Here is a 27,568-nt window from a genome sequence, read left to right as displayed (position 1 = left end):
ATGTGAAAATGATTGGAACTCTATAAACTCAAAATAAGGAAAAAAAAATTAATCTCTTATGACAGATGTAGTATTGCATGAATCAAATATTAAGCAAACTTAATAATTGTACTAGAGATGGAAAAGATCTGTAGCTGTTTTATATCTAGTATAATTCTTCACAATAATGTTTACATCCTGCATCTCTCTAAAGACTCCTTTAATCTTCTTCTGTTTTATGGTTTTACAGCCATATTCTAGAGCACTTTTCCTGGGAGAGGCAGTAACATTAAAATGTGATCAGACAGACTGGTTGGATTCATTAGAATCAAGACTGGCAAGCTCTGGATATTATAGTTTCACTTCACAACTGTCAGTATTCTGATATCAGGACTTTTTCCCCCTGTTAATTAAAACAGGAAGTATCTGTTTGTGTTATCTTTCCTCCCCACCACACTGGGAGGATTTTAAGACTCAGATGTTATGGAGCAATGCAGTCCAGTATATATTGATTTGGACTGACACCTGCTAGAATATATGTTCAGCAATTTTCTGAATCGTTTTATTATTCCCCATGTGTACAGCACTAGAATCAGACAGGCTGCTTTTTCCTGCTGTACTGGCTTAAAAGCACACTGAGCAAACACATCAACCCATTCATAGGCTCACACAGAATTTGGGCTATTCAGGAGACGGAACGTTCACCATTCCTTATGCTGCATTGGTTTTGTGGGGGAGGGAGGGAGGGTGATTGGTGGTGGTAGGGGAAACAAATGTTCTTATGTATAAACACTGGTCTTTAATCTGCTCAAATATATTTGGGGTTTATTTTTCCTCAATGGACAAGTTTTCCTGGGTATTTAACAAACACCCTTTTTATTTCACTGCTTGTACGCAAGTAGTATGCGTTTGTTTTCTCCTCTATGCAAAGCTGCAATGGTGATGTGCATAAAATGTTGCCCTTGCAGGAGCTCACTGTCACCACCAACTGGCATCTGAGATATCACAGATGCTCCATAGTACAAATTTTACTATTGTCTCAGATACAAACGTGTCTTATTGCTGGCAGAGGTTAGTAAATACCACTCACCTGCCTCAACTGGTGGGGAGAACTTGATGGGGCCAGTGGTGAAAAGGGACAGTCCCAGCAGCAAGGGAGGGAGACACTCACTAAGGCAGTACACATACCCCTGGGGGTATGCAGATGTCTTTCAGAAGGTACATCAACTCATCTAGATATTTGACTAGTTTTACAACAGGCTACATAAAAAGAACTAGCAAAGTCAGTACAAACTAAAATTTCATACAGGCAATGACTTGTTTATACTGCTCTATATGCTATACACTGAAATGTAAGTACAATATTTGTATTCCTGTTGATTTATTTTAAAATTATATGGTAAAAATGAGAAAGTAAGCAATTTTTCAGTAATAGTGTGCTGTGACACTTGTATTTTTATGTCAGATTTTGTGAGCAAGTAGTTTTTAAATAAAGTGAAACTTGGGGGTACACAAAACAAATCAGACTCCTGAAAGTGGTACAGTAGTTTGGAAGGGTTGAAAGCCACTGTGCTAAGGGACACTAAATAGCTTCTCCCTCTCCCCCCCCCCCCCCGGGAGTCTCTGGCACCCATTGACCGGCTGGAGAAGAGGGGTACTGATTCCCCAACTCCCAGGATTTAACCCAGTGCAGGGGCCATGTGGAGCCTAGTTTGGTTCACTTCCAGCAGCCTATGCTACCCCTCCAAACTAGGAATAGGAATCTGGCCTGACAGATGCTGCGGGTCTAGCCAGTTGCCTATTTGGGGGATGGAAAGGAATCTTTTCTCCCATGGGCCAACTGGCAGATGGCCAGAGAGCTTTTCACCTTCCTTGCAGCACCTTCAAGCCACAATGGGTTAAGTAGGAATGTGTTTAGTACTTAACTGAGGTACCTGTTTGAGGAGTTTATTTGTCTCAACTTGCAGCCAGTTTCCAATGGGTTAAGAGAATAAAACTAACTGTCCCCAAAGGTAAGAGGCCTGGGATTTTTGTGATGGGCCTTGGGCTCGTGGGATAGGCTGAGACCTTGTGGCCTTCGTGGACCGAGGTCAGACCTTGTGGCATCCCCTATCCTTCTGCTCTCTCTGAGGAGATCCTACCCTGAGTTACAGGTTATATGGTAAGGAGCCCTGCAACTTCCCCACTGGAACCAATTAAATGTCTGGAATAAGAGAATATGGGTGGTGGGCATGTAGCACACCTCCCCTGAGTTAAAGTTTAATAAAAGTTGTGGCCTGCCATTTAATTCCATACATATGTGTGTCCTCATTTCACTGCTGTCTACATTAATTGCTGTCTGTAATATGTGAAGCCCGTGTATCCCTTGCCCATTTTTTTTTCAATCCTGAAACTATTTGCTTAGGGAGCCCAGATCTATTGGTTTTTCTCCAAAATCATGTTTGATTATGACTGCTACTGAAATTATCTATGTAATTGAATGACTCCCAGTCTCTGCATAACTAGTAATTCAGCTGATCAATTAGAGACTCTGAGTGTATTAACAGAGATCTGCACTTTTGTGAATGTCTTTGTGTTGCTGTGTTTAGCATGCTATCAGTGTGGCTTTATTCTAGGGTAAAAAGAAATCTGTATCAGTCACTTACGGTACAATCAAAGATCACTGCAGCTGTATGAAGTTATATATTATGGTGTCCAACTATTTAACTGCTACATTGAGCTATTATATGATATGTATCTCATTGTCAAGTGCGTACGCCAGTGATTACTCCAGTATGAAATAACTGAAAGGTCACAACCTTATTGAATTATAACCAAAGAAAACCAAGATCCAAAAGTCCTAATGACTGTGAAAAGAAGACTGTTTGATTTGTCCTTACTGGCTGCTCCCACTTTCTTTTAAAAATAAATTTGTTGAGGAGATCTGCCTAATTTCCCCAGAGTCAAAGACCATCTGGGCAACGAGCCTAAGCCAAGTCTTTCTGGACCGATTCTGGCTCCCAGCATCGCTAATGCAACTTACCCTCATTCGGTGGGAGTGGACATCCTGTGGAATCTGATCCTAATTGAAAGTTTGGTTGATGCCTATTTCACATAAAGGAACATGTTGTCTTTCTCTCAAGTGCTGCATGTTTGAGAGAATACTCCCACACTCCACCTTTGAATTGTCCTATATGTTAGCTATTTGGAGCCCTACTTCCAGGAGCCACTTGTCTGCTGGTAAATGGCCTATGGTTAAAATCATGTGAGAAGAAATAAGTTAAGAAATCCACACTGCCATATCAGAAATGGAGAATGAAATATCAAAATCTCTGCCAAAAAGGAAAAGATGATTCCAATAATAAAGAGAAATCACATTGAACCAAATTCGCATTTGTTTTATAAATCAAAGCTTATTGTAGAACAAACCTTCCAGTCATTTTGTTCTAATAATATATGAAATCAACAACTTGCATTTCTGTTATATTTTACAGCCAGCAGTTGAGGATGGTGTCCAAAAAGGGAGCAATGCATTTGGCCAGTGCCATTTTTTGTGGGTGTTCGGAAGGGGGGAGAAACATTCTTCCATATTGTCCTAGCTACAGCTGTAGAGCTGTGAACCATTTGTTGATCTTGTAAAATAAGTAAAATGGATTTAAAAAAATTTCAGTTAGGTGATCCTTCAAGCACAATGGCATTATTATGAGATGGTTGACTCAGTAGTAGTGCTTGCACCTTTGACTCTCAGAATTTCTTTATAGTGAAGGATTTATGACTTATATAGTGCAATAGGTATGCATGGCATTTCATAATTTGAATGTAACTTTGTTCCAGCTTTGTCCTTCTCAGAGTTACCCATTTGATGTGAAACCTTTTGGAATATTAAACATTTCAAGCTACTGGTTACAACTCGGGACTTAAACTACTGAGCGACTTCTCTTACTGAATTTAATCCAAGATGATAAAGATTTCTATGTTAGTGTTGTGACAGTCTCATTAGAGGAGAGTCTGCAAACAAAGATTGCAATTGTGGTTTGTGTTCTCATGCTCTAGAAACAGACATGTTATAGTGTAGAAAAGTCAAATTATCTCTTTTGATTTGTGTTCCCTCAACACTGTCTCTCCTCCAAACAAAAGTGTTGTTCCTAGACTCATTCAAGGGTCAGATAAATGGAAGTGTAAGCTATACGACTGTAAGTGTGTGGTGGATGGTGAGAATTAGCTCATGTTTTTATTTATGCTTTTTTGCTTTGTTGCCATGGTATCATAGGTAACTGTCCCCAAAAAACTAGCATCGCTAGATAGCATTTTGTATTGGCATTTATACAGAAGTTGTGTGGTTTTACAGTGGTGTCAGATATTGGTGCAGCGCTATTTGGTTTGACTTTAAATAATCTTGCAGTGGATTGTCTTACATTTCATATACAAAATTAGTGGAACTGAGAATTATTATTGCATTGTCATTTTTATCAGAGATTTAGCTTTAATGTGTATTTTTGTTATGAAATGTTCAGGAAAATAATTTATTTAGTATGTTAAGACAGAAGTTGAACCCTGAAATTCATTAGTAGATTTAGAGTTGAAAAACAATCTGCAGCTAAATTTACTTGGTTTATTTAGCTTTCTAGACTTGCAATAATCTGGGAGCTAAGCACATGAGCTGGAGAAAGATAATTAAAGATTTTCTCTTCTTAAGCCCTGTTCTTCATTTATTAGTTCTGAGCCAACTCACTTCAGCATTAATCGGATGCTTACTTGAGGATCACATTGAAATAATGTAGGGTGATGGGCAGCTCATGGATTTAGAGAAGCTGATTCAGTACAATAGTCAATAATTTGTATCTGGTATACCTAACAGTGCTTGAAATGTATTAGGCACCTAAACACTATTTTTTTCCAGTAACCCTTCAATGAAGTGGTGTTTTCTGTCTCTGCCAGGTAGAATAAATTCTATGACAACCAAATGTCACAAATAAATATTAGAAGTGTTCCTTGACTAAACATCTAGTTTGCTTTTTAATCCACAAGGATTTTTTCCACAGTTCATACAAAATTAATGTCAATAAATGACTTTAAAAAAATCTAGAATGTAATGTCAATAGTGCATTCATTTTAATTGATTTTTTCCTATTTCTGTTTTTAAGGACTTCATAGATTGTAGCCAATTTTCTCATATTAATTTGCCATTTCTAATAACTGCTTGTAAGCTTAACACTGGAGCTTGTCTCCATACCATAGACATACCTTCTGTTTGTGGCTGTCCATCTGTCGGTCTATCTGTCTCTCTCTCTAAATTTCCCTTTCTGTTTCAGGTTAGATAAGATATTTACTGTGTTTGATACTTTTTCACATTTATATATAAAAGTAGAAAGAACACTTATCCCAGGCTTTGGGGACTATTGACAGAAAATTACAACTAAAAGCAAACTAAGACCTAAACAACAGTAGAAAATCAACAACTTTTCCCCACACAAAAGAATGAAATGCACAAAACCAAAATATCCCCACATCTGCTCCTGAAAAACCTTAATCCCCAAATAAATATCCATAGCCTCTCTTCACCCTCCTCTCCCACTGCCACCACCTACTTTCCCAAATACATGCTCAAATAGGTGAACATTGTAACATCCCTGAAGGTCAACAAAACTGGATGGTTTCAGATCATGAGTGAGTATGAATTCCACAGCCTAGGGTACCTCATCAAGAATGCCCTACCAGCAGTAGCTCTCTCTTATGTGATGATAAACACATCACTTAGCACGCTACAAGAAACCACTACTGAAAGCCATTTAGGGCATTATTCAATGTAGCAGGTCAGAAACAATATTTGAAACACCTGAAAACGAACAAGTAGCCAATGCAGATTCTGTAGCACTGATGTCAGACTTGTACAGAATCACCATTTTACAAATGGATGCTGCCTTCTGTACCATGTTGAGTGTCTGGATTGTCCTTAAGGTAAAACTGTCAGTTTCAGGGGTAACTGCATCTGTGTTCTCCCTCCAGGGTCCTTGGACACTTAAGATTTCAGACTCCCAGCCAAGGTCTCTTGGGCGGAGACCTGTGTCTCTCCCTCTCCTGACCAGGGTTTTTAAGGCTACAGAGTTCCCTGTCATTAGGGTTGCCAAATTTCTAATAGCACAAAACCGACCATCCTAGCCCCGCCCCTTCTGCGAGGCCCTGCCCCTGCTCGCTACATCCCCCCTCCCTTGGTGGCTCGCTCTCCCCCACCCTCACTCACTTTCACTGGACTGGGGCAGGAGGTTGGGGTGTGGGAGGAGGTGAGGGCTGCAACTAGGGGTGCGGGCTCTGGGGTGGGGCCAGAAATGAGGGGCTAAGGGTATAGGAAGGGGCTCCGGGCTCGGGCATGGAGTTGGGGTGTGGGAAGGTGTGAGGGCTCTGGGGTGGGGGCTGGAGATGAGGGGTTTGGGGTGCAGGAGGGGGCTCCAGCTGGGGTGTGTGGCCAAGGGATTTGGAGTGTGGGAGGGGGTTGTGTGTTGAAGCAGGGGTTGGGGTGAAGGAGGGGGTGCGGGGTCTGGGCTGGGGCAGGGGATTGAGGTGTGGGGGGCTGAGGGCTCCAGCTGGGGGTGCACTCTCTGGGGTGGGGCTAGGGATGAGGTTTTGAGGTGCAGGAGGGGGCACCTGAGGTGCAGGTTTGGGGGTGGGGCTCAAGGCTGGGGCAGGAGTTGGGGCATGGGCTTACCTTGGGTGGCTCCTGGTCAGCAGCTAGTCCCTACCTGTCCTGACTCCACACTGCATTCCGGAAGCGGCCAGCAGGTTTGGCTCCTAGGCGGGCTGTGGTTGCTGGCCAATGGGAGTGCGGAGCCGGTGCTTGGGACGTGGGCAACGCGCGGAGCCCCATGGCCTCCCCGCCTAGGAGCTGGACCTTCTGGCCGCTTCTGGGGCACAGCGTGGTGCCAGGACAGGTCGGGACTAGCTTGCCTTAGCCCTACAGCACTGCTGACCTGACTTTTAATGGCCAGGTTGGCAGTGCTGACCAGAACTGCCAGGGTCCCTTTTCAACGATACACCTGGCAACCCTACCTATCATACACTGATATCCCCAGCAAGCTAATCTGCCTAGAGGACAGCCTCTTCATTGTTTTTTCTCCTGGGACAATAACAGTGTTTTTACAGTGACTACACAGCTCTTCCAAAGCAAAGTATATGATTCTTAGGAAAAAAAACATTAAAGAGAAAAAATAAAAATGGGTTTAAATTCACATATACTTGAAATTGCCCATCAGTCTTTATGGAGCCCTAGTAGACCAAAGTCTTTCCAGTCTTCCCCCAAGGGTTGGGGTTCCCTTAGAGCCCGAGGTCCTGCTCATTTGTTGAATCAAGAGGAAGACCCTGAATCACTTCATGCTCTTCTTCTTATACCAAAAGCTCCTTTTTTGTTTCCTGGGAACTTCACTGGAGCTGTTAGAATCTCCAGAACTAAATCACCACCCACTATGTTTAGTTCATGAATGAGCTGTGGTAACCTTCCCACTGGACTTGCATAAATCTTTGGCCTATAATGACACATACAGTGTGGTCCCCAGAGATACCGAAGGCAGTTGCAGTAACTGTCATAATATTCTAATATCTGTCATATTGCAATAGTCTGATCTTGCCGCGATAAAGGTAAAGAAAACAGAAGAAAGGTATGCATCCAAGAAACATGCTTTTAGTCTCCTTACCACACTCAGGTAGAAGAAAACACTGTCATAGTCCCTGCTGTCTAATAGCAGTTGGGAATTTCTCATGACTGTAGGTGGGCAAATAACAGGGGGTTTTTTTTGTTTTGCTGATTATTTTGAAAAATGCAAAAAAAAAAAAAAAGTTTTTTGGAACGAACCAAAACCAGAATTTTTCAAAATTCTGGTGAATTGTGAAGTGTCTTCTTCTTCTTCTTTTTTTTAAATCATTTTGGGTCAAATAAAATGTTTTGTTTTTATTTTGATAATTTTAAAATGTTTTGTTTTCAATACAATTAAAGACAATTTTGAAGGTAATTTTTGAACAAAAAATGAACTTTTTTCTTTTAAATATATTGAAACAAAACATTTCAATATATTGAAACAAAACAACTCGTTTTTTTAGGTTTTATTTTTCAACTAAATCAATTTTAAATTCAACACAGATCAATAAATGATTTGGTGTGCCAAATCTGCATTTTTCACTGAAAAAAGTTTTGAGCGAAATTTTTTTGCCCAGCTTGAATTATGACAGAAAAACACCTTTTGGGGGGTAGAAATAACCTGTAGCCTCTGACTATATGTCTCAATTTCCCAACTATTCAGTCTTCTCTGAATTGATCCTCAGGCAGCTCACTTATATCCATTTTCCAATCATTGCCATACACTTAAAAAATACTCAGCTGCATCCTCTGGAGATGAAGAAAACTGAATGTAGTCACGATATTGAAAACTCTTCAATGTAGATCTCATCAGGCTACCCCTACCCACATGACGCGGAAGGGGGTGATGGGGTCGAAATATTGAGGAACACTCATGAGTGAGCCGCTGGAGCAGAAAAGCTGTTGCCCAAAACTACCCTCCGGGATTTCTGTGAGAGAAGTTTGAAGCCACTTCAAGGCCACACTATTATGTTTGTATTGCAGGTGAGTGAACAGCCCTTTGTTGTAGATGGTATGGGAGGCAGCTAATAGGTCTAGTAACATTAGCATGGAAACTTGGAGGCAGATCCTCTGAGGTCAATGTACTATGCCAATTTACACCACCGGAGGATCTATCACCTCATTTTTATCAATGGTCAAGAAGAGATCTACAACCATGCTGGTCTTTGCTATCCTGAAGCTTTTGCACTGCAAGATGCTTGCAAAGAGTGAGAATACTTAATCTGATAGACCAATGGTTAGAAGTGATGTGGTGGAACTCCTACATTTTTCGGTACCATCTTCAAGGAGAAGAACAGTTAGATTATTTAAAAAGAAAAGCAGATACATAAAAATTGATATTTGAGTACTAATTTGATCTCAACATCTTTACAGCAATACCTAACAGCAACAAAAACAGTTTCAGCAACCCATTCAAATACATTGAAGCTGTACTAACTTATATTATTAACTATTAATATTATATTAATAATAACTGTATTAATAGTTATTATAAATGGCCTCTCAAAATGTCATTTTCTGACTATACCAGTTAATGCTGTAAGACGATGGCTTACACTAACAATTATTTGTTCCATTTTACAAATGGTTGGTAAGGTGATCTCTGTGGAGTCGGTCAGTCTGTATGTATGTCTAGAGTTAACGTATGGGTGTCAGAGCTAATTCTTTATCTTGCAAGTACCCATGTTTGAAATAAAAAGGATTCCTGATGAGTAACCAGACAGATTTGCTGTCATAAGTTGAGAAGACTGAATATGATTGTTCTTGACACATGCTGTCCAATAATTTTAGCTGATAAAGGCCAGTTGGAAACTCTGATACTATCTCCCACTTTCAGCAATAAACAAACATCAGAGTTCTATGTGAAATAGCTTTTGTGGTCATTTCTGATGGATTTTCCACTAGCAAATAGCTATAAGTCATTGTGTGTGTGTGTTTATACGTACTATAGTTTCAGGCTGATTAGTTTTGATGCTTCAGGAATTTTTTTTTTAAATGATGAATTTGTTAGCTACTTGTCTGAGCTGTTTTTTAAGGCTGTGAGGTTGACTTTGAATGTGTTTTATTGGCATCTTCTTTTTTAAAATGTAACTTCATATGGCTCATTAAAATATTTCTATTAACTTACAGAGATAACTTACAAATGAATCACATGATTTAATTAGTTGTGTATTTGAAATATGTTCTGATTAGTGAAATGTGGATAGTAAATTTTCTGTTAATTTAGCTAATGAATAATACATGTTCCCAAGAATATATCCTATGCCAAATTATAATATTACAAACAAATAGGTAAAATCTTCTGTTTTTAGAAGCTTTTATGTTTGGTATTCATTTTGTGATTACTTGGGATTTTCTTTGGAAGCTTCCCCTCACTCAAACATATAACTGTATATTTTCTCCAGTCCACAAAATTCTAAAGCTGGGCCTGAACTAAAAACTTGGAGTTCCTATGCCCCAACTGCTGGAGAAACAGTTCCTGATGTGAATTCCAAAGCTCATGGACACTTCTAAGAGCCTTGAAGGACAGAGTGTCTGGATGCATTTCTGGATCATATGCATTTCTGTCATACGTCTCTTTAAAAGAAAACAAACAAACAAACAACAAAGAATAGCTTAATGAACAAAAACACAGGAGCGTCTCTATCTGTAAACAACATTTGCTGGTTCTCTTTTCTTTCAGCCCTTGCTCCTGTGGTATAATTTCATGTAGTTGTTCCCTGCCTGAAGTGCCAGTCTACTTCCGTTTAACTGTTGTTGACCATTTGGTTCAATCATATAAAATATTATTTTAACCAATGTAGAATTACCAGAGGCAGAAAAACAGGTTTCAGAGCAGCAGCCGTGTCAGTCTGTATTCGCAAAAAGAAAAGGAGTACTTGTGGCACCTTAGAGACTAACCAATTTATTTGAGCATAAGCTTTCGTGAGCTATAGCTCACTTCATTTTGTAGCTGGTACTGATTTAACAAAACACATAGCAAAAAGATGAGGCTATTCATTCTCAACAATTACTTCCTGTGGTTGTTTCTAACCCTGTGGTGCCAACTGGCACATTTTCTTGCTATGTGTGTGTGAAACAGGGAGTGGGAGAAAACAATGTTTTAACTGACAGCTGGAGACCTTAATGGACTACATTAATTTAAGTAAATCTTTCTAACTATGGATTTACTGAAACAATTCTTGATATTGTAGATTATTCTAATCTTTTTAGCACTCTTGTTTCATTACCAGTAATAAAAAATTAATGCAAATTTATACAAAGATGGAATGAAAGGAGAACCCAGCTACCTAACTATAGGCTGTACCCCCTAATACATAATTATATTTTCTGTTATTTAGCAGCTATCTAATTTTTAAAACATGGCTGTTCTGTAAGAATAATTAGCAATTGCATAATGAAGGATATCTGGCAAAGGAACATTTTTTCCATTCTTAGTTCAAAGAAAAGATAAAATTGTGGATTTATAGTACTCAGAGACTTGCATTTTTAACAATGCTCAACAGGAAATCTTCAGGTTAACATCCTATTATAGTCAACAAGAAATATACCTGTCATAAATATAAAGGGAAGGGTAAACACCTTTAAAATCCCTCCTGGCCAGAGGAAAAACCCTTTCACCTGTAAGGGGTTAAGAAGCTAGGATAACCTCACTGGCACCTGACCAAAATGACCAATGAGTAGACAAGATATTTTCAAAGCTGGAGGGGGGAGAAACAAAGGCTCTCTCTGTCTGTGTGATGCCTTTGCTGGGAACAGAACAGGAATGGAGTCTTAGAACTTAGTAAGTAATCTAGCTAGATATGCGTTAGATTCTGTTTTGTTTAAATGGCTGATAAAATAGCTGTGCGGAATGGAATGTATATTCCTGTTTTGGTGTCTTTTTACAACTTATGGTTTTGCCTAGAGGGATTCTCTATGTTTTGAATCTGATTACCCTGTAAGGTATTTACCATCCTGATTTTACAGAGGTGATTCTTTTAGTTTTTTTCTTCAATTAAAATTCTTCTTTTAAGAACCTGATTGCTTTTTCATTGTTCTTAAGATCCAAGGGTTTGGGTCTGTGTTCACCTATGCAAATTGGTGAGGATTTTTATGAAGCTTTCCCCAGGAAAGAGAGTGTAGGGTTTGAGAGGATTTTGGGGGGAAAGACATTTCCAAGCGGGCTCTTTCCCTGTTATATATTTGTTAGATGTTTGGTGGTGGCAGCAATAAAGTCCAAGGGCAAAAGGTAAAATAGTTTGTACCTTGGGGAAGTTTTAACCTAAGCTGGTAAAAATAAGGTTTTTCATGCAGGTCCCCACATCTGTACCCTAGAGTTCAGAGTGGGGAAGGAACCTTGACAATACCTAACAGAACATAGTTAGTTTTCACTGATATACTTTATTTCTATAAATATAATTGTTAAGGTTAAGGCTTCCATGTTTTATGTATGATTAATATATTTAATCATAAGTGTAGTGTAGAGTTACCATAAAGTCAAGGTTGCCTCGCACTTTCCATTATAATTCCCTGTTTCCAGTTGCTTATAACTTTGTTAAACCTTAAACATTTGAGATGCAATTTCCCTGACTCAGTCTTTGCTTCAGAAAGAGGTGTGCATGTGTGTGCATGTACACATGCATGTGTATACACCTGATTGCACCATTTTTGCCCTTTTAAAATATATATAAACAAACTTTTTAAAAAGAGCAAAAATGTTGCAGTCATTTCCAAGAATGGGGTTAATGAAAAAATAGATGTTTTTGCCAGCATTAAAATATTTTGATAACCTTTCATTTTAATAGCTTTATCATAGAATCATAGGAGTGGAAGGGACCTCGAGAGGTCATCTAGTCCAGTCCCCTGCACTCATGGCGGGACTAAGTATTAGCTAGACCATTCCTGCTCTTAAAAATCTCCAATGATGGAGATTCCACAACCTCCCTAGGCAATTTGTTCCAGTGCTTAACCAACCTGACAGGAAGTTTTTCCTTATGTCCGATCTAAACCTCCCTTGCTGCAATTTAAGCCCATTGTTTCTCATCCTATCCTCAGAGGTTAAGAAGAACAATTTTTCTCCCTCCTCCTTGTAACAACCTTTTATGTACTTGAAAACTGTTATCATGTCCCCTTTCAGTCTTCTCTTTTCCAGACTAAACAAACCCATTTTTTTCCATCTTCCTTCATAGGTCATGTTTTCTAGACCTTTTATCATTTTTGTTGCTCTTCTCTGGACTTTCTCCAATTTTTGTCCACATCTTCCCTGAAATGTGGCACCCAGAACTGGACACAATACTCCAGTTGCGGCCTAATCAGCGCAGAATAGAGCAGAATAATTATGTCTCGTGTCTTGCTTACAACACTTTAGAAAATTGTCACGTGCACATGCTTCTGTAGAACTTGCTGTGTGCTTGCTGCGTCTGGGCCTGACCCTGACCCAAAGCCCATTGATATTCTCATTGGCTTCAATGGACTTTGGATCAGGTTCAATTTTTTAAGGATTCCAGCTGCACTGCATGTGTTTCTAGGAGTTGCTGAGCCTCCTACATTGTATCATATGTCTATGATATGCGCAGAGTTACTGAATGGTTTCTTTGATCCTAACTATCGGGATAAACTTAAAGCTTCAAATGCCAGCCTTTTATACCACTTTATAATTATGAAGTTTTGTGATTTTCTCTTTTTTATTCTTGTGCTTTGTACCTGGTACACTTGTAGAGATTTGGGAGCATCATTGGTGTGTGTGTGAGTGTGTGTGTGTATTTTTTTTGAGGGGGGAGATTTGGGACCCTCTAATGGCAGGGATACTCTTAGTACTTGTACAGGTCATTGCAAATGTTTATAAACCAGCCTCACTACCCATTCACTGTACTGACATATCTCTCATTTCTAGATGTATTATTTTTTGCTAAATGACTTTCAGTTCTAGAAATGATATTTTGATGTGGTCTTTGTTACCTAGACAATACAAGAGGTACACTTGAGTATTGCATCACCTGTACATCTCAGCATGAGAACATAAGAAAAAGAAAAGCAGAAGGCAGCGAAAAGAGTTCTTGTGTTTAACATAAGAAGTATACTTGACTGAAAGTCCTTATCAAAGAAATATTCTTGCAGGATAAGTCTCCGTATTTTTGGAAAACCATATTTCCTATCTTTTGGTTGCCCTTCCCTTACCTTTAGTGTTAAAGTGTATGGTGCCTCATACATTAAATCTAGCTAGCACAAGTAGGTTTTTATCTTGAAGAATAAAATGTATTGTGTTGTGGTCAACTATTTATTTTCTGGTGGACATTCTGGAATAAACATTACATAGCTAATATTGATTTTCACCTGACTTAATACCACCACTTTGCCACAATCATAGCAAAGCAGAAATTGGAAAAGTAAACCTTTTATTATTTTTAAATGTTGTTATGGGGCAAGGTTGGTGTGGAGAAAGGAAAGCATGAGTATTTGCCTGAATGCTTCAGTGAACTCTTGAAAAATGTTTGAATTCACGTAAGAACGGTCTGACCCAGTATGGCCAATGGTTCATCTAGCTTAGTATTCTGTCTTCCAACAGTGGCCTGCACCAGATGCTTCAGAGGGAATAAACAGAACAGAATTATCAAGTGATCAATCCCTTGTTGTCCAGTCTGAGCATCTGGCAGTCAGAGGTGTAGGGATACACAGGGCATGGCGTTGTATCCCTGACCATCTTGGCTCATTGCCACTAATGGACCTATTATCCACGAACTTATCTAATTCTTTTTAAAATTTAGTTATACTTTTTTCACAAACAGACAAGGCGTGTTGCGTATGTTTGACTTTTTAAAATCCTGTGGGGAAATCAGAAACAGGATAAAAACTATGGCCACTTGACATAGGACACCGTCATTCTTTACTTGATGATAGTTTTATAAATGCTTGATTCTGAAAGGAGCGGAGCGCACCTGTGGTGTGCTGAATGCCCTCTGTTCCCTTTGAAGTCTGTGAGAATTGAGGGTGCTTAGCATCTCACAGAACTGTGTCCAAATTGTGCATGCTTGTTTTCTACAACAAATAATTTCCTGGCAGATAGTATCTAATAGAAATGTAACATCACTTCATCTTGAGTAAAATGTCACACCATAGGCTGTGTGTGCTTTGTCAGCCACTTGAATTTGTCTTAACATTTGCACACAAGGTCAGTTTTTAAAACTATCTTTAGTTGGCTCTTGCCAAGCTATGGACTTGGAGATGCATTTTTAAAATTTTGGAACCATGGATCCCCTCCTATAGCAAAAATGCTGCCATCAGGTCAGGCTTTTTTATTGTGAGATATTTTTCACAAAAGATCATGGAGTGTCACTTTAACTTGGTTCATCAGGATGCAGAGTGATCATCCATAGACCTACAAAAGTACATCTTCATTAACTATAGTCTACATTGTGTGACACTCAAGCTGTGTCTCTCCAAATTATACATAGTCATCTGGATTGGGGGCTAGACTACACATGCTCATGATACTTTGGCTGCCTTTTCTGTCTCTGAAAAAAAAATCTATTGATGTCAAAAGTGTACACTTATATGGCACTAATTTTAGATCTATACAATTTCAATGCATGAAGTTAGGATATTATACATACAACACATTGCAGATAACTTCATTAGGCCAGTGTTCCAATTATATTGTTCTTGTCCTTTCTTATCACCACAATTATTTTTTATAATAGTGCAGAATTAAAAGATTTAAGTTAAGGTTTCATTCATTCAGCAATCACAATGCCCATCACTTGAATTTTGGTGTTACATAACAGCGTAGGCCCATGCATTTTGTTGAAATAAGTTACATACAGATAACTTTTTCTGCACTTTATAAAATGTTGTATATCTCAAGGATTTTGTCAAATATCTGTGGAAGGCCCCATTCAGGAAAAAAGGCAGAGATTCACACAACCTGCTATTTGAATATAATGCTGCAATGTGAGCAAATATAAAAACATAATCCACCAGATTTGTAGCAATCCAGAAGTCTAAATTCCTTCTGTGCATACTGCCCACATGAAACAGCTATCCTTAACAATGATCCAACTATCATATCAGTAGAACATTTTTGGCCAATGGAATGTATAACTTGGTTAGAAAGGTTTATCTGAATGTGTCATTCTTTTAAAATCCAAGTAGGAATATTACATTTTATAATCTCAGGTTTTTAAATTTGGGAAACATGACAACTGAAATTTGCTTGTACAAGGCTATAACTATACTATAATGGCCAATAATTGAATTTGTACAGTACTATAAATATATCTGCTACTATTAGAAGATGCATTTCCCAACCTGCTCTGAAACCAAGTTCACACAATGTGAAGAAATGAACAATATCATAAAGTTCAGTATGACTTAACTGCTACTAGGATTTCTTCACGAGGAATGCTCAGCCCCCGCCCTCCCCGTTCTTTTTTCTCTAGAGAGAACACAACTTCAAATGACTTTATATTTGACGGGAGCAACTAGGGACCTAACCCTTTTAAAGCAGGATGAAACATCTACTAAAAGAGTAGGGTGTTTGAGGCAAACTCTGCCAGCCTGTTCCGCCATGTCATTTTTTAAACGTGGTATACAAAATAAGCAGATATATAGGTATGAATGACCACTTAAGGCAGTTTGTGTAACTACTTAGAATTATGTACTCTCTGTGCACTAAATAAGTTTGTCATTCAACAATCTTGTAAGTAGTCGTGTATGAAAGCATACCAAAACAGCAGTGTATTTTGGTTGGCAACAGGTAGGCAGTGTATTTTGGTTGTTGGCTGGGATTGCTAGTGATTGGGGATAATACGTTATGGACTTGGGTACTGACACTTTAGGAGTGTCACACCGGCAGTGTGGTGTGACTGAGATGCAACCCATTCAGAAGCTACTCTGCCCTAGACCACATTTGTAATGCATTAGCACAATGAAACTTCCAGAAGGTCTTATACGATACTGCTCTTTAGATGTCAAAAGTGCAGAATATCAGGCAGATGACACATATTTCAAGCTTTTACAGCACAAGTATGGCCAAATTAGAGACATGTATAAAGCCAGAAGGTCAAAGTATGTTCCTGCACAGCATATATCAATAGAAGATGGTCATGGGTGAGTTTTGATGACTTCCCATACCATTGATGAGATCATCCCACATTGTCCTGTTCTCTGGTTTATAAACCCTGTACATAATAGTTCAAGTAAGCAGAAAAATCTCTTTATATTGGTTGGTTGACCTTTGAGATAATGTATGTAACCCCCCGATGTGTATAGTCATTATGGGACTGATTTCCAGCAAAAAGTAAACCATTACAACTCTGTGGCAGCCCCCTCAAAAATATTTTCTGCAGCCTTATTCAAGAATCAGATATTTTTCTCCTGAATCAGGTTGCAGTTTGTTTTCCTTTATTCTGGTTAAATAAGTTTAGTAAAGTTATAATTTTTATATAATTAGTTATTGTTAAAGAGAAATTGCATTATACATCACAAATATTTTTTGATAAACTAGTGACGCTAAAAAGCCATACTATTAATCAGAATTTTATTATTGAAGAATACAATAAAATATTCTATGGAATGAAGATGATGTATTTCACAGCTTTAAACATGATTTTTTCCAGAGATAAAATTAAAATTGCTTATGCTGCTAAGGAAATAAAAGCGATTGATGGACTGTTTACACTTGACCAGCTGGTAATGGATTCTCATTCAATACATGTTTGCTTTTGCTAAAATGACAGATAAGGCAAGCTAGAAAATAACCTGAAGCTGGTAAAAGTACTGGAAGGAAAAATTTAACTTACTGTGACATGCTTGATTATCAAGTGTTCTGTGAACTGTGAATTTTATTTTTCTGGGAAAGATTCAAAAAAATCTTCTCAGAATGAATCATCAAAAAATGAGTTCTGAGGACACTATCAGAACATAAAACTGTACCAGAGCAGTATAATGGTACATCCAGTCTGTCTCTTGACATTGGTCAATTGGTTCCTTCTACATCAGAAGGAAACACTTTCCATCTTGCCAAACAGTATTTGTTATAGGGAATATCTCAGAATATTTCAAATGAATACTTCATTATTTAATTAGCTCAGGTATTTGGAAGTTAAGGTAGTGGCCATTGTGCTATCTCTTTCATATTACTGCATAACATACACTTTTTTTACAATGTTGCTGCCTGATCTTGCCATTTTTACTCGGGTCAAATTCCCATTGACTTGAACACTAAAGGTGAAATCATGGCTTCATTGAAGTCAGTGACAAAACTCCCATTGACTTCAGTGTGGTCAGGTTTTCACCTTAAGTTTATTTAAGAAAATGCAGGCTCTGATTCTTAGATACAGTACATGTATGTAGCATCTTGTAAACTTTTGTCAATCTCGTATTATTAATTTCATTGTCATAATGGACAAATATATACCTATTGATTTAAACATTTGTATCGTAAGATCTGTCCTAAGGTATTGTGTTGGGATTATTTTGTCAGCACCCTTGTAATTTACCTTGAACAGGATTTTGTTCCCCTCTTGGACACTGATGACACTCAAGAGTAATATATTATTGGAGGTTTCAGAGTAGCAGCCGTGTTAGTCTGTATTCGCAAAAAGAAAAGGAGTACTTGTGGCACCTTAGAGACTAACCAATTTATTTGAGCATAAGCTTTCATGAGCTACAGCTCACTTCATATCTCACAAACTGTTTCTCTGAGAGATACACTTCAAGATTTGTATAAAGTGTAAAATATAATTTTGATTTCTTGTTTCACTGCTTCTTCTATGTAGAAAGTGTAGCAAAGTTGTATTCTTGATATTCCCCATCTTCAACTGTCTTCATATAGCTCAGTTATTATTTTCTCCGTGTATTGGAACTCACCATGCAGGACAGAAAATTCTCACTCAAGACAAAAGAAACTTAAACCCATGTTCCAACACCATATAGAAGGAGAAACAGGAATTCTGGTCTGGCCTTCCCTGTTAAAGCCAGTTGGTCCACAAAATCTACTTCATCATCGTTAAATCAGGCATGTCATATACCAAAGCTATTGTTTTTATAAGAACTTCAGGAGGAAACTAGTGCATGTTTCCTTTTGGTGCTTTTAGGTGAAGGATGTATCTTTTGGCTTGTTTAGGTTTAAGAGTATTGCCATGAAGTAAAAGACTTTTTTGTCACATCAACAGTATTGTGCCAATTTTGAGATGACCAAAACTGAATGCAAGATGCGGAGGTACCATTAATTCAGATAGTGGTATAATATATTTTGTATTATTACACTACCAATCTGATGTAGTGGAACATCTTATTCACCTCTGCTCACCACTGCAGATGAGCCAGACAGCTCATTAAGCTGTTCACAATGACATCTAGAGCTTTTTCCTGAAGATTACAACTAATTTGGAACCCATCAGTGTGTACGAGTAGCTTAAGTTGTTCCTTCCAGTTTTCATTACTTTCCACTTGTCTGTGTTCAGTTTAATCTGCCATCATAGTGACCAATTATCTAGTTGTGTTAGGTACTTTGGAGTTCTTCACAATCCTTCCTCTTCTTGGCAAATTTAAGTAATTTAATTTTGCTACCCTCTGTCCAGTTGTTTCATTGAACAACACAGGTAGTACTGATCCCTGGGGCATTCCCCTATTAACCTGTTTCCACAGCTTCAGAATATTTCTGTTAACTTTTATTTTAGTGCCGTTCTTTGTTTCCTAGCTGTTAACAAGCTTTTAATCCATGATAAAATAGAAAATTCTGCTTCTTAGTTAACAAGTTTCCTTAATAGCCTCATGTGAGGATTTTTTTGAAAGGCTAAATTCACTGGTTTACCATTATACACTGTCTTGTCCATTAACTCTTTGAAATAACTGGTAGGAGAAATTAGCTAAATTTTATTGGGAGTGTACAGACATTCTCTGTTAACAAAAAGGAAATGTCCACAAGAATTCCTGCAACTTAAACTTCAACTTCAATGATTGCAAAAGAGTTGAAAATAAAACTAGGATCAAGTTACGGATCAAGTGATTTTATATTAGAATGTTCCAGGACGTATGCAGACATCCTTTAGCTGTCACCCTTCGTTGCCAACACTCCTGTTAGCAGTCTCAGAAAAGGATCAACCTTTGATTCTCTCTAACCAAAGAAGGACTTAATTCAGCCTATGCTGGGCCAATACCTGTCATGTTCCTGTACCAGATATGGATTGGTTGCAGAGCTTGTTCATACACACCAGACTTGGTCATTTAAGATTCTTTAATGCTCTGCCAGGTGTGGCTGAGGTTTGTTTAAATAAGGTATTTTTACACACATCGCCATCTACTGGCAAAATGGTATAATATAGTTTAGCATTCTATTACAATCCCTATCTTCTTAAGCATTTCCTCGGTTCCTTTTTACAGTCTTAGTCCATCTCTGGATGTAATTCCTACAGCCCCAGGCTCTGTAAGCATTATACTCTGTGTTTTGTATAGATGCCAAGTTCTGTGTGACTCCTCAAGTCTCACTCTGAGCGGAGGTGAGTCAGTGAAGTGCACAAGCTTTTTCTGGTTCTGCCTGACTCTCCATATTCATATCGATCTGTTTATTTCTCTCCTCATTTCTTTTCCCTCTGTCCTACTTGTCTCCTAACTCTTGTTCCCAACTATTATTTCTTGCTCACTTTCTTCCTATTCTTTGCTGCTGTTCCTCTCTGTCCCAATCTTTGCTGTATCCTGGCCCTCTCTCCTCACAGACATGCTGTTACTTTCTGGTCTTGCCTCACCATCCTCATGTTCCTTTCTGTGTCTATCTTTTTTTGTTCCTCTGATTTCCCCCTCATGAGTACATGAGTACAAGATCTCGCTCCTCATGGTTGCTTTGAGAGCAGTGAGGCAGTCGGTTATATTGAGGCTGTGACTATTCAAAATGGAAGACAGGTGAGTAGGCATTCTGCACCTCCTTCCCACTTTCTCTGCGTCTCCTCCTGACTGCATTAGTTTTTGTCCTGGAAGGAGAATTGTAGCAGGAGTAAGGGGCTCAGAAAGAGGAGATAGATAATACTTAAAACAGAGAGTTCCAAGAACTTCCCTTAGCAAGCAGGATTATGATTGGAGGCTAATAACATCTGAAAACAATTAGGCAAAATTGACTCATAAAAGTATGGATACTTGTATTCTTAGTCAGAATATAGGACTGAGAAAAGGACAATACTGTATCAGACGCAAAAAAGCATAGGCAAAAGCCTATGCTGTGCTAACTTGAAGAACTACCGCTGGAATGAATGCTCTCTCCCTGAAGCCTTGCTGATTTTTTAGTATAGCTGAGTTGACTGCAAGGGAAAATGAATTTTATGCCAAAAGAGTGACACTTGGCAAGAGGTGTACACACACAAAATATAATCTGTTTTTTCTGACTGGCTGATGAATAGTCCTTTTACGAGTTCTCTTTCCTAGTTCCTCCAGTATTTGTCTCCTCCAGATGGCACAGAAATGCTGTCTTATTCAGTAATGTTTCAGTCATTTCAAGTAAACTTTTAGACAGGGGGAAAAAAAGCCAATTTAAGGTAACATAACTATATAAAGATGATATTGAAAATATAATCCGCAAACCTGAACCTAGTTAAGAACACTGAGTAACATAATATTTCTCAGATCTTCCACTCCCTCATGGGCTTCACTCTTTCAATCAACATCAGCTGTATAAAATACTTAATATTGATACTAGACCAGAGAAAGAGAAGCTACTGTCCAATGATTAGGGTGCTAATCTGGGAGATGGGGGGTCCGGGGTTCAAGTTCCTGCCCCACATCAGAGTGGGGATTTAAACCAGGGTCTCCCTAATCGTGGGTGAGTGCTCTACCTACTGGCTTATAGGACAGAAGAGACTATCACCATGACCTCTTCCTTGAATCCAGTGTGGATGTAGCCCAAAAAAATCACTGTTTTTGATATTGTTGAAATGGTTCACCTAAACATTTCCAAACCTTTTTTTGCTTCAGCTGAAATATTTCACTGAAGTCAACACAAATTAGCAAAATATTTTGATGGAGCTGAATCTGCATTTTTAGTGGAAAAAAGCATCTGAAAAATTTTACCAGCTCTAGTCCTGACCTAGTTGCCCTCTAGGTACTCCCACAATATGCATCTTAAAAACACTGCATTGGTTATGCTCATTTTCTGTTTTCAAGGTTACCTTCACAACCAGGAGAGAGAAAAAGAAACTTTATTTTTAATGCAAGCTTAGATTCTGTAAAATCTGAATGTGCCACGTGGGCCACAAAAATGCAGGAGAGCTGGGTATTTGACAGCTCATGGTTAGTGGCATTGTGTTCCCTCACTGCCTGCAGGGGTGCCGGAACAATTTCTATAGCGTGGTGCTGAGGGCCATTGAACCAAACTATAAACCCTGTATATAATGAAAACCACTTCAAGCCATGGGCTATATTCTTATTTATATTATAACAATCTAGATGCTTTATAGTTCTATAGTGAATGATTTTTCACTTGTATTTGTCCTGGAGTCTTCGCTCATTCACCTAGAATTCCCAGAACCACTCTTAGCATCTTGAATAGGTATAATATCAGTCACCTTTCAGTCCTCAGTAATAACAGCTGTTTTTAATGGTAAGTTACATCATTTGGTTAGTAGCTCAGCTACTTTGGCCTCTCAGAAATCTCTGCAGTCAATTATTAGGATAATTTCTACATGTAATGTCAGTTGTTCTATCACTTTTTAAAAAACCTTTATCTCTGATAGTGTGTCATCTTCATTGCTAAATATACATAAGACTGTCTAGACTAGGCAGTACTAGAGACAATGGAATAAACAAGTTTTAAAATCTGAAATAAAATACAGTTATACTCAAAAGAAATGTATATTTAAATATAGAAATTTTATACCAGGAGAAGACTTTTCTTATGCTTAGATGTTGTTTGCTGTTAAGTCTTTTCCCACCCTAGACTTAAAGATCTTTAATCCTTCTTGTGCCCTATTTCAGTTGGTCTTCTTTCCTTACAGGTCTTCCTGATATATAACCTTAAATGTCTTCTCTTTTAGCTTCAAACCATGGCTTAGAATATAACTTGTCCTTGCAGTTTCAAGTGCTTCCATACTGGATGCTAATATGTCCCTCAGGTAGTTGTATAGTATGATTAAATTACTTCTGTCATCTTTTCTTATTCATCAGAGCATTTAAGCCCATGAAGCTTTTGCTTGGAAGATGAATCCTGTATTCACATAATTATGCTCGTTGCACTTCTCTGGATTCTTTCCAGTACTTGGATATTATTTAACAGCTAGCCTACCAGTACTAGTAGTATAGTATCAAAATATATTTATAAATTATATATAATTCTTGGGTTTTTTTATATTCAATTAATGCACATTGAAAGTCATTGCATATATTGCGCCCTGTAATATTGTGCACAGTTTTCAATAATCTTTTAGGCTTTAATGAGCACACATTAATGCAACAAGAGTTGGATATTAATTCAGGATGGGTTTACTATGAATTTGGTGTACATAGCTGGACAAACTGTTAACAGCATCCTTTCTGGTTCTCACTTGTAGTCAAGTCAGCGAGGAATTGAAAGCTCATTTATTTAATTTCTTCAGATATGCTTTCCACATCCCATCCTGTCTCTCCAAGGGGCATTAGGATACTTTTACTAAAGTTTGAATTTGCATTCTAAGAGAGAATTCAGATTGTAAATCTGTCTGCACTGTAAGGCTCATAAATTTAACAATTGTTTATATTCTAACACAGAGAGAAACTGTGCATGAATATTGATTTTATAGTTTTATGAATAAAACAGATTTGTATTAACATGAGAACGGCCATACTGGGTCAGACCAAAGGTCCATCTAGCCCAGTATCCTGTCTTCTGCCAGTGGCCAGTGCCAGGTGCCCTAGAAGAAATGAACAGGATATCATCAAGTGATCCATCCCCTGTCATCCATTTCCAGCTTCTGGCAAACAGAGGCTAGGGATACCATCCCTATCCATCTTGGCTAATAGCCATTGATGGACCTATCCTCCAAGAACTTATCTAGTTCTTATTCTGTTTCAATACAGTTTTTTATGACCCATGGCTAATCTCTCTAAAAATTACTTACACCTAAATTTGTAAAACTATCTTTGGAAAAATAATCCAAATACCAATGAATATGGAAATCATTTCAGAATTTTTCCATTAACCTTTTATTAAAATAAGTCTTCAATAAGTTTCAGAGTAGCAGCAGTGTTAGTCTGTATCCACAAAAAGAACAGGAGTACTTGTGGCACCTTAGAGACTAAGTAATTTATTTGGGCATAAACTGTAGCTCCCGAAAGCTTATGCTCAAATAAATTTGATAGTCTCTAAGGTGCCACAAGTACTCCTGTTCTTTCTTTAATAAGTGCAGAGGCAAATTATGAAGGAGACTGAGAAGAAAAGAGAGAACACTAATACAATTGGCCAACGTTTGAGGATATGTTTGAGGAATGGAAATCACACCTGACAATCTGTGGGATGTGAAATGTTTTATGTCTAGGTTGCCAGTTTGAATCTAATCCATGGCATGATCCTGGAGTGGGATGCACAGTTAGATCCTTATGCTTGTATAGCAGTCCACTGACTTTAACTGGACTCCGCATGGATGTAAGCATTCAGACATAAATATCTCATTGCAGAGTGTCCAGCTTGAAGTCATGACCACCGGTTTGCGTTTTAATGACCCATGTATAATATGCCAATAGATTAAATTCAGCTTCTAAAAGGAGAACTGTCCACACCACCAAAACACCAGGATATTTGACATTAGTTCAGTTCGTATTTTTACTAGCAGTTCCAGCATGGTCTCCAAAGAAATAATGTGCTAAGTGTCAGAACTGCTTTCCCTCTTACACGTGACCCTACCAGGCCAAGGTTAAGGCACACCCTTAGACAAATACAGAGACGCTTGTATTGTCACTGCCCATGTTTTTTCCTACTCTTTGGGTAAACAGAGGAACTCACTCTCCAGGGCTGTCAATCTGGCACCTATCACAGATACTAATTCTGGTATTTGCCAAAGTTCAGGTGGGCACAGGGGTCCTGATGCACACTCTCCCTGGGCCTCAGCTCAGATTTACAGTTCAGCTTGTTAATCCTCTGAGTCACATTGAGGGCACAGCGAAAACAGCAGGTGAAGCCACTCAGGCACCATTCACTCATTGCTCTATCCACTACACACGCACATGCACGCACGTATGTACATAGCGGGAGAGAGCAAGTGAAAGCAGTCCTGAGATGCAAAGAGACCAAGCAGTTGTTTACAGCCAGAGGAGGGGCAGGTGACTTGCTGGAAGCATAATGGAAGGGAGTGAATCTTGAGTTTTGCGTTTCTAAATACGTGCATGTGGGGGAGGCTGCACCAGTTACTGCAGCCCACCATGAAATGTGTTAGGATAGTATGTCTCAACTTTGCAGAGTGCAGCAGTCTAGTAATAGAAGCCAACCCCATAAGCCATCATACTTTTCTCTGACGAGCAGAGGGTTGACAAGGAGAGAGTGACACACAGGCACTCTCCCAGTCCTTGTCAGGGTCACTGCCTAGGCTTACTTCCCACAGGGCTCCTCTAGATCAGTGCTTCTCAAGCTATCTGATGCGGGGGACTGGCAAATTTTTTTTCCAACATGCGCGCAGACCGGGAGCCGATGGCTTGCGGACCGACACCGGTCCGGCGACCACCACTTTGAGTAGCACTGCTCTAGAGGACTATAGAGACACTCCTGGCATAAGGCAGTTAGAAGACTTTCTAAATGCCATGGTGAAGAGGGCAACTGATTACATAACCTTCCTCATGGGCAGAAGTACAACTGTGGATAACTGGGAAATATTAGTATTTTTAGAAATACTCTATACCCTGAGTGCATCTGGTGATATTATCCTACCTGACTGCATTGTTCAAAACAAGTTGTTAAAGAAACTAGGCAGGACAGGTAAAACAATTGGGCTACATAAGGTATGTCCCCTCAAACGTAATAGCAAGGTTTATATCTGTGAAGAGGTACTTCTCAGCTGTCACCTTGGTGACAGGGCTGTTCTCCAAGGCAGAGAATCTGGAGATCAAAGGGCCCTGATCTGTTAAAGGATCTGCTCGACAGAGAGGATGGGGGAAAGTGGTCAGTGTACTAGGAGGCTGACTGAGAATTGGGGGTCTGCAGCAAGCAAACGGTAACTTGGTACCAGGGAGAATGGTGAGGCACCAGGACTATGTCAGGTCTACCAGGAGGCTTGAGGTGAATGCTCTGTCTGTGTAAGACAATATGTGTGTAGGTTACTTTAAATGTACTTCTCTAAGTACTGTGTGTCTTCTGGCAAAATAAATCCAACTTTATTTTGGAGAAGCTACTTCTGTGTCACTGCTCATTATTACAGTTCACGAGCTCCCAGAGGAAAACTGTTGCAGGTGCCAAGCCTGTTGGGATCCCACCCCGAAGGAAAATGGAGGCACAGGCCTGCCACTTGAAAAAGGGTGCACTAAGGGGACTGGAAAAGGGTTTCAGGAGGGGCAGCCTACTCAGAGCTGTGACACACACAACTGGAGATAATGCAGGAATTCTGAAATTGCCACTTTCTCTCAGTGCTAGGCATACTAGAAGGCGCTCACATACTCCTACAAACTTCCAGTGCTGCCTGTGGAAACGGGAAGTGCCCACACTCAGTGAGCATGGTGAATATGTGTGACCATCTATTGACATATTCCTGGATTTTTCTACAGCTGCAGTGTGTTGCGTCTTTGCTTGTGCTGTCTAAAAGGGGAGTCAAAGTCCAAAGCATTCATGGAGTAGGGAAATCTACTTAACTGAGTCAGCCAGGAGTATTCACATTCATTCCTTTCGCTAGATCTACTCATATCCATCCAAGCAATACTGGCACGTCTTCTGTTTTGTGTGTTCCTTAGGTCTGAATGGATTATTTCTACTGTCCATTGGTAACCAGATCAGCGCTTGAGGCCCAGAGCAATTGAGGAACAGTTTGGCGCAAGTGTGCACAGGAGAAGCTGGATAAAATTTATGACTGTAATAGATGCATTTTTGAAACTCCCAGGGATTGAGCACTCAGTTAAAGTTAGAATCTGAAAGCTGGATGGAATTTTCAGAACTTCTGCAGAGCCCTCTTCACCTTTGAAAAAATTCTCTGATTTCCAAAGTCAGAACTGAGCAACTGGATTTTCTGCTGCATATCCTTATGCTATCCTCTCTTTGATATTTCCCCAGCACATTCATGAAAAGCAACACCACAAATAAAAACACCTTCCACAATTAGCTGTATACTAGGGCTGTCAATTAATTGCAGTTAACTCACGCAATAAACTAAAAAAAAAATTAATTGTGATTAAACACATTAATAGCGATTAATCACAGTTTTAATCGCACTGTTAAACAATAGCATACCAATTGAAATTTACTAAATATTTTGGATGTTTTTCTACATTTTCATGTATATTGTATTCTGTGTTGTAACTGAAATCAAAAAGTGTACAAAAACAAAACAATGTAAAACTTCAGAGCCTACAAGTCCACTCAGTTGTCCTACTTGTTCAGCCAATCGCTAAGACAAACAAGTTTGTTTACATTTACAGGAGATAATGCTGCCCTCTTCTTAGAATCGTAGAAGATTAGGTTTGGAAGAGACCTCAGGCGGTCATCTAGTTCAATCCCCTGCTCAAAACAGGACCAACCCCAACTAAATCATCCCAGCCAGGGCTTTGTCAAGCTGGGCCTTAAAAACCTCTAAGGATGGAGATTCCACCACCTCCCTAAGTAACCCACTCCAGTGCTTCACCACCCTCCTAGTGAAATAGTTTTTCCTAATATCCAACCTAGACCTCCCCTACTGCAATTTGAGACCATTGCTCCTTGTTCTGTCATCTGCCACTACTGAGAACAGCCTAGCTCCATCCTCTTTGGAGCCCCCCTTCAGGTAGTTGAAGGCTGCTATCAAATCCCCCCTCATTCTTCTCTTCTGCAGACTAAATAAGCCCAGTTCCCTCAGCCTCTCCACATAAGTAATGTGC

General features: G+C 39.0%; 1 protein-coding gene across 10 annotated transcripts in view; it reads left to right on the top strand.

Annotated features, from left to right (window-relative positions):
• CTNNA3 (catenin alpha 3) overlaps positions 1 to 27,568 on the top strand; it is a 946,302-nt gene that overhangs the window by 235,283 nt on the left and 683,451 nt on the right. The window contains exon 8 of one of the 10 annotated variants that reach the window (XM_075130839.1): positions 230 to 686. The exons of the other annotated variants lie outside the window; for them this stretch is intronic. Within the exon in view, the coding sequence (XP_074986940.1) occupies positions 230 to 364 (135 nt within the window). The 3' untranslated portion in view covers positions 365 to 686. Of the gene's footprint in view, positions 1 to 229; positions 687 to 27,568 lie in introns of those variants that run through there. 10 annotated transcript variants of the gene reach the window in all.

Source organism: Caretta caretta, chromosome 7, assembly GCF_965140235.1.
Source record: "Caretta caretta isolate rCarCar2 chromosome 7, rCarCar1.hap1, whole genome shotgun sequence".
Classification (NCBI taxonomy): Eukaryota; Metazoa; Chordata; order Testudines; family Cheloniidae; genus Caretta; species Caretta caretta.
This window is presented reverse-complemented; position numbering and strand designations above follow the sequence as displayed.